This window comes from Sus scrofa, chromosome 7 (genome assembly GCF_000003025.6).
Source record: "Sus scrofa isolate TJ Tabasco breed Duroc chromosome 7, Sscrofa11.1, whole genome shotgun sequence".
In the NCBI taxonomy this organism is placed as follows: Eukaryota; Metazoa; Chordata; class Mammalia; order Artiodactyla; family Suidae; genus Sus; species Sus scrofa.
Genome location: NC_010449.5, coordinates 113,195,740 through 113,207,758, shown reverse-complemented (window position 1 = coordinate 113,207,758; position 12,019 = coordinate 113,195,740). Strand labels below are relative to the sequence as shown.

At 43.1% G+C, this 12,019-nt stretch overlaps 1 protein-coding gene across 1 annotated transcript in view; it reads left to right on the top strand.

Annotated features, from left to right (window-relative positions):
* Positions 1-5,974, top strand: part of CATSPERB (cation channel sperm associated auxiliary subunit beta) — a 91,813-nt gene extending 85,839 nt beyond the window's left edge. Inside the window, exons 24-26 of the mRNA XM_021099620.1 lie at positions 1,044-1,144; positions 1,830-1,904; positions 5,578-5,974. Coding sequence (XP_020955279.1) covers positions 1,044-1,144; positions 1,830-1,904; positions 5,578-5,754 — 353 coding nt within the window. The 3' untranslated portion in view covers positions 5,755-5,974. The remainder of the gene's footprint in view (positions 1-1,043; positions 1,145-1,829; positions 1,905-5,577) is intronic.

Here is a 12,019-nt window from a genome sequence, read left to right as displayed (position 1 = left end):
GTGCAGCCCTAAAAATTAATTAATTTAATTAAAATCAAATATGACACAAATGAACTTATTCACAAAACAGAAATGGACTCACAGAAAACAAAATTATAGTTGTCCAAGGAAAAAAAGGGGTGAGGGAGGAATAAATTAGGAGTTTGGAATTAACAGATACAAACTACTACATATAAAATACGTAAACAACAAGGTCCTACTGTATAACACAGGGAACTATATTCAACATCCTATTATAAACCATAATGGAAAGGAATATGAGAAAGAATGTATATGCATGTGTGTGTGTGTGTATATATATACACACACACATATATACATGTACACACACATTCTCTCTATATAGAGAGAAAGAGAGAGAGAGAGTGTGTGTGTGTGTGTGTGTGTGTGTGTGTGTGTGTGTCCAAATTACTTGGCTGTACAACAGAAACACAACATTGTAAATCAGCTGTACTTCAATTTTTAAATTTTTTTAAAAAGGATATTCACATCCTGAAAATTGGCAAATGCTTTGACATTCAGAGCTTTTTTTCCCTTTAGATCCCATGTACCATCACACCACTGCAATTCCTAACCTTCACGCTACATACCTGGTTTGAGAAAGAATTATAAGAAAGGCAGGAGTCACTGATTACTTCTTTTGGAAAAGATTTAAGGGATCATATTGTGGAATTTCTTTTCTACTTAACTGGAAATAATTTACAAATCACTAACGTGGTCCCAAAATTATCTCATCGCCAAAGACTTAAAGCATATGCAGGTCAGGATTAGTCATGAGCCTGGGGCGGGAAAGAAAAGTCAGCCTGACTTAAGGTGGTCAGAGGTCTCGTCCTTCTTGACGATGCCCCTAAGAAGATGGTAGGCCTAATTTCCCTAAATATATTTTCCACAGAGTCAAGGAGAACGAAAAGTATGGAATAACTTAGCCATGTTATGGAGTGGAATCTTTCATTGTACTTTAATGTATGTAAGAAACTTACATACAATATACAGAATAAGAAAATAGCATACATGTGCCTAAAATATACTTTGTGTAATTTTAGAACAATCTGTGCCAGAAAATGTGAAAAAACTGAAAGACTACTTAGGACTGATTCTTCATGCTCCAGTGTATAATCCTTTAGGCCTCAATTTAAGTGTAAAAGTAAGTTGACAGCATTTTTGTTTTTCCTGCTTTGAGTTTAGATAAAGCCTGTATATCTGGTTTGAGTTTTAAGGTACCAATATCCATGCATGGTGGAAATAGCATCTTTGAAATATTTAGCGTTTATTTTTTCTCCATTTCCCTTGATGCTATTATTTCTAAAGATATCTGAACGTTGAACTTCACTGTAATGTACCATTTTTTTGAGCCGAAAGGCAGCACTAATAGATCATGAAGGTGAAGCAGGAAAGGTGTTTCCAAAAGTTAGAGGAGAAGTGGACCCAGTGTTCACCTGGATATGCACGGACGCACATCTTCGGGTTCCAGCTGCCCGTAAGAACACAGCAAGTTGAGGTGGTCTAGATAATTGTTGTGAAAGCCAATAAAAGTGAGGGGTCACAGCAAAACCATGACTGTGTGGATTAGCCCAAAGTACTCATCAAGGCCATGTTGGGTTGTGTGTTTCTGTCTCTTCATTCAAAAAAATATATGTCAGCTGTGTTTCAAACTCTCATCCTTCTCTCTCCAGCTTTACTTTGATACATGAAGTATGTGCCCAAGAACCTTAGGAAGGAGATTGAAATTTTTCTATGCTGCATCTTCGGAAAAGTGGCCCCAGTGAATATTTTTACTCAAAGGAATTTACGTGTCAATGTTGCTAATGCCTGGTGTGTTTTTTCTGCAGGGCTCTGAGCTCTTTCACTTCAGAGTGTCTGTCGTTCCAGGGGTCACGTTTTGTAACTTAGTTGAAGAATTTCAGGTATAGTGAAGGGACAGCTATCCAGTGGTATCTAGTGGGGTGATGGCTGGGGAAATAATACAGCAGGCATCCATCCGAGAGACACTGAAGAGAAAAAATGGCAGGATGTGTGGAATGGACAAGGCCTGAAGATGGAGGATCCTGGAGAAGGGTGATGGCATTTTCAGCAATGATGAAGTTATTGATAGGTTGCAGGGCGAATCGATGTTGAGAAAAATTTAGTAAGTGCCTGTATTTGTTTGTGTTCCCTCGCCACCTTCCATATCTAGCTTGGTTTTCTGATCCCACCCCCCATGGCCCCACAGAGACCTATGCCTGTAACATTTTAGTTCCTCATATTATCTTCCATTTGCATTGTAACAGTAGAGTCTTAAATATCCCAAAAGCTATCACGATCCAAAAGATTTGGAAACCAAACTCAGTCTCCCGAAATCACCCTATGACGTTCAGTGACTCATTTTTGCGTATTCATATAATGATATCTGCTGCCTCTAGGGGGTAGTAAGGAATGAGGATTTGATTAAATTGATTAACGGCTGACTCATTGTCAAATACTGAGACTACATTATCAAAAACAAAATCTCGCACTCTCTCTTTTTCCTTTTTCTATCCTGGCCCTGCCTCAGTAACGAATCTGCACAACTGCAGTTGTGGGCAGCCATGGCAGCAGAGTAGTCACCTAAGACCCTGAGAGAAAACCCATCCCACTAGATAGAGGATCTAGGGAAAGAAGCACCTGTCATGTGAGGAGCCTGAGAAAAAAATGCCCCATTATTTTTCCTCTTTTTTTCTTACCTCTTTGTCCTAAGGTCGTCCCCCATTTCATGGAATAGCACAATAGTTCAGGGGGCTAAAATGCTAATGAATCCCAGGCTTCTTCCCAGAGGACTAGGAAAAAGGGCCCCTGGGGTAGAGAATGTGGGAGAAATCCCTAAAAGAAGAGCACTGGAGAAGGAGATTCCTAATTCTGAATATGCTCTAGGACAAATACATGTAGAACTGAGCAGAACACACCCAAAGAAGCTTAGCAAAAGCTTCAAAATAAAACTGCCATATAAATACCACATAAGTCAGAATAACCCATGAGTGGCAAAGGACCCAGGAAGACACAATAGAAGAGCTGAGACTTTTTTTTTGAAAATAGAACTGACATTGGCACCATTGCCCAGAGAAAGTAAAGCCTAATTTTGTGATCTGAGCTCAACCAGTGTGACTGACTGCCAACAAAAAATTCAACATTTTCCCAGAAAATTGTTAGCAAGACCCAGAGTCTCACAACATAATATCTTAAATGTCCAGGATGCAATCCAAAATTATTCAACATACCAAGAATTAAGTAAATATAAGCAATTCCGAAGAGAAAAGACAATGAACAAAAGACAGCAAATGGAATTATCAGACCTATATTTAAACCAGCTCTTAGAAGTCTGCTCTAGATAAAGGCAAACACTTTTGGAATGAATGGTAAGGGAAAAGAAGGAAGTCTCCATAGAAAAATAGAAACTATAAAAAAAAATTGGAAATTTTAGAACTGAAAATACAAATGCTTAAAATTTTTAAATCACTGGATGGACTCAATAGCAGAATGGATATTGCAGAGAAAAGAATCCTTGAATTTGAAAATACACTACATATAAATGAAAAACAATTTGAAAAACGATTCCCATCGTGGTTCAGTGGAAACGAATCTGACATAGTATCCATGAGGACACAGGTTCAACCACTGACCCCGGTCAGTGGGTTAAGGATCTGGCATTGCCATGAGTGTAGTGTAGGTAACATACGAGGTTCGGATCCCGCGTTGCTTGTGACTGTGGCACGGGCCAGTGGATGTGGATTTGCTCTTTCTTGATGACATTGAACAAGGAAGCTTGCAGCCCCAGGAGCTACAGTCAGTCCCAACATAAGGACTGTTGGGAGTATGGAAGGATTTATTCAACACTGAGGAAGCAGAACAGAGAGAGAGAAAAATCGGATTATGATTGCCATGGATGGTTTCCACCAGTTCTTCCTAATTTTAGCAGAGAAAAGAAAATCCATATTTGAAAGTACATGTGGTACACAATTTTATCTCTTATTGGCCACAAACAGACTAGATCTTTCTTAAAAATTTTCCAACTTGCTTTGACAGGCCACCTTTAAAAGAAAGATTTTTGTTACCTTGTAGCACCATACTGAAAACAACAAGCAGTATATCACCTTCAGAAGGTACTATTTTTCCATCAAAACCCTAATAATTCCCATAGCACTGGGCACATAGTCTGGGCCTCCAAGTACAACAGGACATAGTTAAACCAGCTGGTCCATTGCCTTGAGGATAATTATCTTCCCAGATTGGCAAAAGCACAGTTTCTCACTGCTTGCCATGCCACTGGGCCAGACCCACCTTTTTCTGTTGCTTACAGTATCCCATTTCTGGTACCAGCTCTTGACAGTCAAGATTCTTCTAGTTGCAAATAAAGCAATCTCTCTCTCTCTCTCTCTCTCTCTCTCTCTCTCTCTCTCTCTCTCTCTCTCTCTCTCTTCTCTCTCTTCTCTCTCTCTCTCTCTCTCTCTCTCTCTCTCTCTCTCTCTCTCTCTCTCTCAAGTGTTTTATAGACAGACTGGTGTTTTCCAAAGATTCATCTGTGTTATTATGTCGACGTGATTGACATCATGAAAAGGAAGCTATTACAGGAGCTTATTTATATAAAGTGAGGTGATAAAACTCACAATAACCATATTGAAAGTGGAATAGAAGGAGTGACTCAGAGAAATTGTAAGGGACGTGATAGTTTAAGGGACTGTTTCCTAAAGAATAGACACATCCTTGGGCCACTGGCAGGGTGATGATACTTCTAACTTGAGTTCTACCCTAAGGCAGCTTATCGACCCTCGATCTTATTCTGGCATGTCTCCACATTCCCCTTGTCCTATTTCCATTTATCTCTACTTTCTCCTACCTTAAAGGATTGCCTTGCTCCCTGCTTCACAGGGAAACCATAAGCTCAAACCATCTTACTCTCCATGTGCCCCCACTGCTGCTGTGAACATAAGTGGTACCCATCCTTGCCTCTGGTCTCAGAGAGAAAAATGACTCTGTGTCTCTCTATCAACAATCCTGTCTCTCCTCTAGGAACTTGCTGTTATTAACTATCCATTCAGGCAGAGGAAACATTTTGAATATACAGAAATTTCCCAGTGTGATCAGAGGATTTTCTAAAGAGATGCTAGTTTGTAAGAGCGTGGGCTTATTCTCTCTACCTTGAATGTACCTTCTTCCCTTCTCTTATTCTTCAAGATCAGCTCAGGATGCACGTTCCCTGATTCCCCTAAGCAGCTAGGCACTTCCAAACCACGTCCCCACAGAACGTGGCCCATCCCTCTGTAACCCAACACAGAAGATTTGCCCATCATGTGAGTGGTCTATCTGCCCACCTCTGCCATTAAAGACACAAGATAAAGGCAGAGGGTAATAAATAGAATTCTTATTCCCTATGTATCACGTGCACATTGTTACCTGTCGGATTGTCAGGAGACTATTTCTAAGCTCTGTGGATGCTAAATATCTCGGTCTGGACAGAATTTTACTAAAAGAGTAATAGCGTCTCCACCACTGTGGGAATCACATTAAGTTTGGCCTTTTGAATTGCTGGGTTCGGAAAGCTCAAAGACTTTGCTTTTTCTGTTGCAGATTTATGTCGATGAAGCACCTCTGCCGTTTCCTGGACACACACTTATTGCCGTTGCAGCAGCTGTAGTGCTGGGGGGATTAATTTTTATAGCATTTATGTTCCAAATACATAACAGCCACCCATACCAACAACTGTCTAAAACAGACAGTGTGAACTTAGGTGTCAGTGCCACCTAGCTGGTCAGAGATGAAAAGCTGAATAGTGAACAAATGATTGTCATCATTTTCTCTTTATTTCCTAGTTTCCTTAGACAATTCCTAGAAAGCTGTATTTCACTGTTAATGTAAAAACTAGATAAAACACCATCGAGTTGTTCTTATTTTTGAATACATAGACCATTTCTTATGTCAACACTTACGTAGAGGATTTTCCGTGAGGTTTTCAGAAAAATACAAAATGATCACCATCTCTGTGTGGAATGGGTTTTCTGTATTTTTCAGCTTTTATTGACTGGAGCCCCTGCTGAGCTTTGCACTTCTCGGCGTGGAATGTGAGCCGAATGCTGTCCTGCCAGGGCAATTAAGTACTAAAGGAGGCACAACTCCACAGGTGCTTTCAGAGCCTCATGGGAATTAAAGATGAAGCCACCTGGGGTTCTTGAGACAACTTTGAAACCAGAGGGTAGCACTTAAAGAGAAGAAAATGTGACCGCACCACAGGGTTGGAAGAACATGGGGTCTGGGCGAGGTATTGGTGTACAAACCTACCTGCAACCTGCAGAATTCCATAGGAGGCACGTCTGTGTGCTCTCAGAGCACCTGCTCCCAAGTAATCAGCAGGTGGCAGGAGATCAGACAGTTACCCTGTGCTGGAAAATCTCAGGAGGAGCTGCAGGCTGCTCTCACAGCACAGGGAGAAGCTAGGGTCCAGTCCAGAAGAGCTGGGTTCTGAGAGCTGTAATCCATGGCCATTCCTGTGTATCATGGAAGTTCTTTTGAGGGGAGAGTGGGCAAGGTAAAGCCAATGATCACACACAGGAGCCAAACATCCAAAATTTTCTATTTCCTAAATGTGTGACCTGAGCATCTTACTTAACTTCTTTTTGCCTGAGTGTTTTCACCAGTAAGCTAGGGATACTCTTTTTTTTTGCTATTTCTTTGGGCTGCTTCCACGGCATATGGAGGTTCCCAGGCTAGGGGTCTAATCAGAGCTGTAGCTGCCAGCCTACGCCAGAGCCACAGCAACGCGGGATCCGAGCCGTGTCTGCAACCTACACCACAGCTCAAGCCAACGCCGGATCGTTAACCTCATGGTTCCTAGTCAGATTCGTTAACCACTGCGTCAAGATGGGAACTCCCAGGGATACTCTTAATACCTGATAGGGCTGTCGTGAAGGTCAAATGTATTAATTAACACCATGTAAAGTAATTAGAACAGTGCCTCACTCTGTGAAAACTCTCAGTGTTAAGCTGTTGTTAAGTTACAAGTAATAGAACATGATTCTGTCTGATTATAATAAAAAGGGAATTTAGGACTTCCCTTGTGGCACAGCAGGTTAAGGATCTGCATTGTCACTGCAGCAGCTTGGTTCTCTGCTGTGGCATGGGTTTGATCACTGGCCTGGAACTTCCACATGCCGCAGGCACAGCCCAAAAAAGTGGGGGTGGAATTTATTGGAAGGATACTGCAGAAAGTCATATAATCAAGGCAAAACTCTGTTATGGCATCTTGTTCTTGACCATGAGAAGGAATGAGAACCATTCTGGGGGGCTAGGAAACAGGAGTTTGTCAATCCCTCAGAGCATCACTTGGGCCAGGGCACTGGAGATAAAACATGGCACTGAAGTCAAAAATGTAAGCTCTAGAGTCTAATGACCTGTGCTTCGCATTCCCTACCGCTAAGAAAGACAAACAATACCTGGAAAGGTGAGGCAGCACTCACTGCCTTCCATTTGGAATTTCTGCTCTAATAATATTGGTTCAAGTTACGGCTACAAGTTACTACTGACAGAGTAACAGTAAAGCAATGAATCCCCCAATATCCACCCATTGCCTCATGCTCCCTGACCTTCCTTGTACAAGAACTAACACTTCTGCAGCGCTTTCTCGGTGCCAGGCTCTGTTCTAAGCATTTTTATGGGATAGGGCCAGAGGCAAAATATATGGAATTAAAAGGTTACGCAGTTCCCGTTGTGGTGCAGTGGAAACGAATCCAACTAAGAACCATGAGGTTGCGGGTTTGATCCCTGGCCTTGCTCACTGGGTTAAGGATCCGGCCTTGCCGTAAGCTGTGGTGTAGGTCGCAGATGCAGCTCGGATCCCGTGTTGCTGCGGCTCTGGTGGAGGCCAGCAGTGGTCACGACAGAACACCATGCTGCCACCCAGCCAGGGGAAGCCCTGTGCTTGACGTGGAGCAATATGCCAGGTACCAGAGCCCTCACTGGTTGTCTCTGTACCATGATTCCTGTGTAGTGAATAGGAGGGATTTTGAGAGGCAAAAAGGTGTCGCATCAGGAAATGGCCAAGGTTCCATCGAAGGAAAAATTTAGGTGATTCTTAGTTGATTGAGCATATTAGTGGATATTTACAGCAGCAGCAACCCTTAAATCCCAGCTCTCAGTAGCTTGTAACAATAAACATCTCTTTCTTGCTCACTGGCCTGAATTGGTGGTTCTGCTCCAGGCAGGTCTGCCCCAGGCGTCTGATTCTGGAACCCAGGCTAAAGAGCAAGGCCCACCTGGGCAGCTCTTCTCACGGCCCAAGTCCAGACTCAAGAGACCATCTGAACTACCTAAAACCCCCGAGGGATGCACGTCATGTCTGCTCATATTCCATCAGCCAGATCAAAGCAGGTGGCCAAGCCCAACACCAGCAGGACAGAGAGTTATACTACCCGTATTCTAAATGTCATTCAGATCCAACTCTAACCTGGTTGCTTTGATTATCTGTTGCTGTGTAACTGATTCCACAACGTGGAGACTTGAGAAAACCACCATTTTCTTTGCTCAGGATGGTATTCTGGGTTAGACTTACTGGGTGGTTCTGCCGGTCTTGCTGCTGGTCCCTCCTGCTCATCCTTCAGCTGGCGGGTTGGCTGGGGCTGGGCTCAGCTGAGCACCTGATGTCTGAGCTTCCTTCTCCATGCAGTCTCGGGACCTCTCCTTTTTCCACATGGCCCCTCTCTGTGGCTCCTCTACCAGGGTAGCTGGACCTCCTTCATGGCAGCTCAGGGTCCTACACGTGCAAACGAGGAAGTTACCGCACCTGGGTCTAATACTGGTGCAACACCATCCACTTCCTATTGGTTAAAGCAAGTCACCAGCCTAACCCCAATTTAAGGGACAATCATGAATATTGAGAGGTGAGGTTGATTGAAGGCCACCAGTGCAGCAGACTTATCAGAGCCACCCTTCTCAGCGTTGTAGGCTCCTTTGTATGTTGGGGCTGGAACGTTCATGATGGCTTCCTAATTCATGTCTGGCTCCTCAGCTGGGTTGGCTGGTACAGCTGGGGACTAGCCAGGAGGCATCTGTCTCTCCACTGGGCCTCTCCATGGAGCTAGCTCAGGCATACTTGCAGACTTGCAGTATCAAAGCCGTTGCACTTACCTGGCAGCTGACTCCCCCCAGAACATAAGGGTGGGAGCTGTCAGGTTTTCTTTAACACTTGAGACTTCAAAGTCTCAGACTATCACTTCTTCGTCCTATTGATCAAGGTGGTCCCAGGGCCAGCCCTGATTCAGAGGGGTGAGAAATAGACTCCCCCTCTTTTGAGTGGCAAGGTGACATGGCACAAGAGCCTAAGGGTCAGGAGGGATTGTTGCAGTCACCTGTGGAAGTAAAATCTGCCACTTAGAGATTCACTAAGGAAATCTACTGGAGGTGTGACCTCAACTGGTAATCTACTTCAGAGAAGCTCCAGATAAACTCTAAACTGGCTTTTTGTCACCTCAGTGTTTGGCCACAGCAATGACAGCTTAATTCAGAAGGGTCACAATACAGTTCCAATGGAGACTGTTTTGTCTAAATCTAAGCAGTTGAGATTTGAGTGCTACCATCAGAAGTGACCATCCTTCCTCTTCCAGGATTCAAATAATATCCACCTGTTCCTTCTGCCCACCCCCATCTCATGTCACACTCCAGTGGTCCATGAGTCTGCATAACAGGCAGCTCTAGGCTACAGCAACAGGAGTTCCTGGCCGGACTTATCACACTGCCATGGTGTGACTAAGCTCCCTACACATACACACAACTACAACTTCCATCTCCAGTCTCTGATTCAAGTTAAAATCCTCAGCAGGAACCTGACTGGCTGAAGGAGTCTAGATCATATGATTATCTCCAGATGATTGGCTATGGCCAAGGGACAGAGTCATGCAACTCAGACTAGCCCTTCTGTTCATTAGGACCAACCCCAGAAAAGAAAAAGAAAAATCACTGCTTAGTTTGACAATCCCTCTATTTGGTGAGGAACACAAACATGGATGCGGCCAGTGGAGCGCAAAGAGGGTGACTGAGCAGGACAGGTGTCAGTGACTGAAACATGGAGGCACTGGGCAAAGTTCAGCTGGAAGGGGAAGGGAAAGAGCTGGATTGGTAGATGACTGGACAAGGCTGGAAGGGGCCAGCAGTTCTTCCACATCCCAGCAAGAGTGTGTGCTCCAACCCCATCGGCTCTGGCCATGCCTTTGGTGGTAGATGCCACCAGTGTCATTGGAATCTCTGCCTACCTTGGAGTTGGGAGCCCCACCCCAGTTCACCCTACAGAGCCTCTCTGCCAGCCTTCTCCTCCCATCAGCCTCTTCCTCCATGCCAGCCTCCTCCTTCCTGCCACCCTCTCCAGCCTCTCTCCCTGTCAGCCTCTCTCTGCCAGCCTCCCCAGTCAGCCTCCTTCTTTCTCATCCATGATCATTTGACCCATCACTCAAGGCCCTGTTGAAATGTGTCCTCTGTTGAGAAGTTCTCTCCTAGCTTTCTTTGATAATGAGTTTTTCTTTCCTTTGAGGAGCATCCATTGTGCACATTTCTATAGTATCATGCCTGCTAGCCTGGTTCTGCTATCTACATACTTGTCTATCCTCTGCATTAAGAGTTGTGCTAATTTTCTGTCACATTTCTATTTCATGCCTGTCCAGTACAGGAACTAACACATGGTTGATGTTCCATAAACGATTGAAAAGTTAAAACACTTTGTTATCAAATTCAGGGGTGAACAGAAGAATACACAAATATGGACAAGAAAATTTTACTGTAAGAGAAGTTCAGATAAAATAGTACAACGCCCATCATCTTTTCAACCTTGGCATTTGAAGGGGAAGCTACGTGCTCTGGCAAAGCTGGATGATTCCTGAGTTGAAGGATAATACATAAAAAAATAATAAATGATATAATTTAATGAATGCCTACTTTATACAAGATACTTTATATACATATTGCTTCTTTTAACTATCCTGTAGAGTAAGTAGCACTTCCATATTACCAATGGGAAAACCGAAGCTTTTCCATATTTCCATTGATATATGAAATATTGATAATATACTTTCACAGTAAATGGCAGAGTGGGAACTGAAATCAAGTCAGCCCTGCTTAGAAGCATGTGTTTTTTCTATCATTCATTCAATCGCCCTGGTTCATGACCAGAATTTGAAAGTAATAGTGTTCTATTCCTATTTCCACAATAAAATTTGAATGTATTAAAATCCATTCACTATCTTAAAGACTTATGTAACTGTTCTAGGATATGAACACATCAGGTGGAGTGGGGTTGCCCTGCCTTAGATGCCACAAGTCCCGGAGGAGCAATGTCACTCGTGACAACGTCATAGGCATAGCTTCCAGGGACTAGAGTCACCACACTCGGGAAGCCCAGAGACGCCAGGTATTCATAGTTCTCACAGCCTAGTTTCAGCTTACAAGTCTGGGATCATTTTTACTGTAAGCAATGCTCCCAGTAACACAGCCGAAACACCTTGTTGATCAGGTTGCCAAGGAAGCAGAGGAAGAAAGCTAACAAAAGGTCAAAGGCTCATCCAGAGGGGAAAGGGTTTATTAACCCTTTACTCATTGGTTCTAATCTAGTTCTGCCACTGACTAGCTATAGGCTTTGCGCAACCACTTTCTGGGTCTCTAGCCCATCATCTATAAAACGAAGGCATTTTGCTAAACATCCATTCTTCTATCATCAATCATACATAGCATGGCATAGTGAAAGCAGTCCTATGTTAGAAGTAGAAAATCTAGGTTCTAATCCCTTTAACCAGCTCTCCTACTTATGAGTTATATGACCTGAGACAATATTACCTGCTAATCCTCATAGTGTTAAGACAAGCAGAAAAGATTCGAATTCATATGGCTCTGCTTTGGAAACTAAATAGCATTATATAAATGTAAATAAAGAGGGCCAGCATTTATTACATTAATAACTTATGTTGCAAGCACCATGTAAGTTTTTTTTAAAATATGTTAGCTTTAATCTTCGTGGGTTTAAAGTTAATTTATTTTC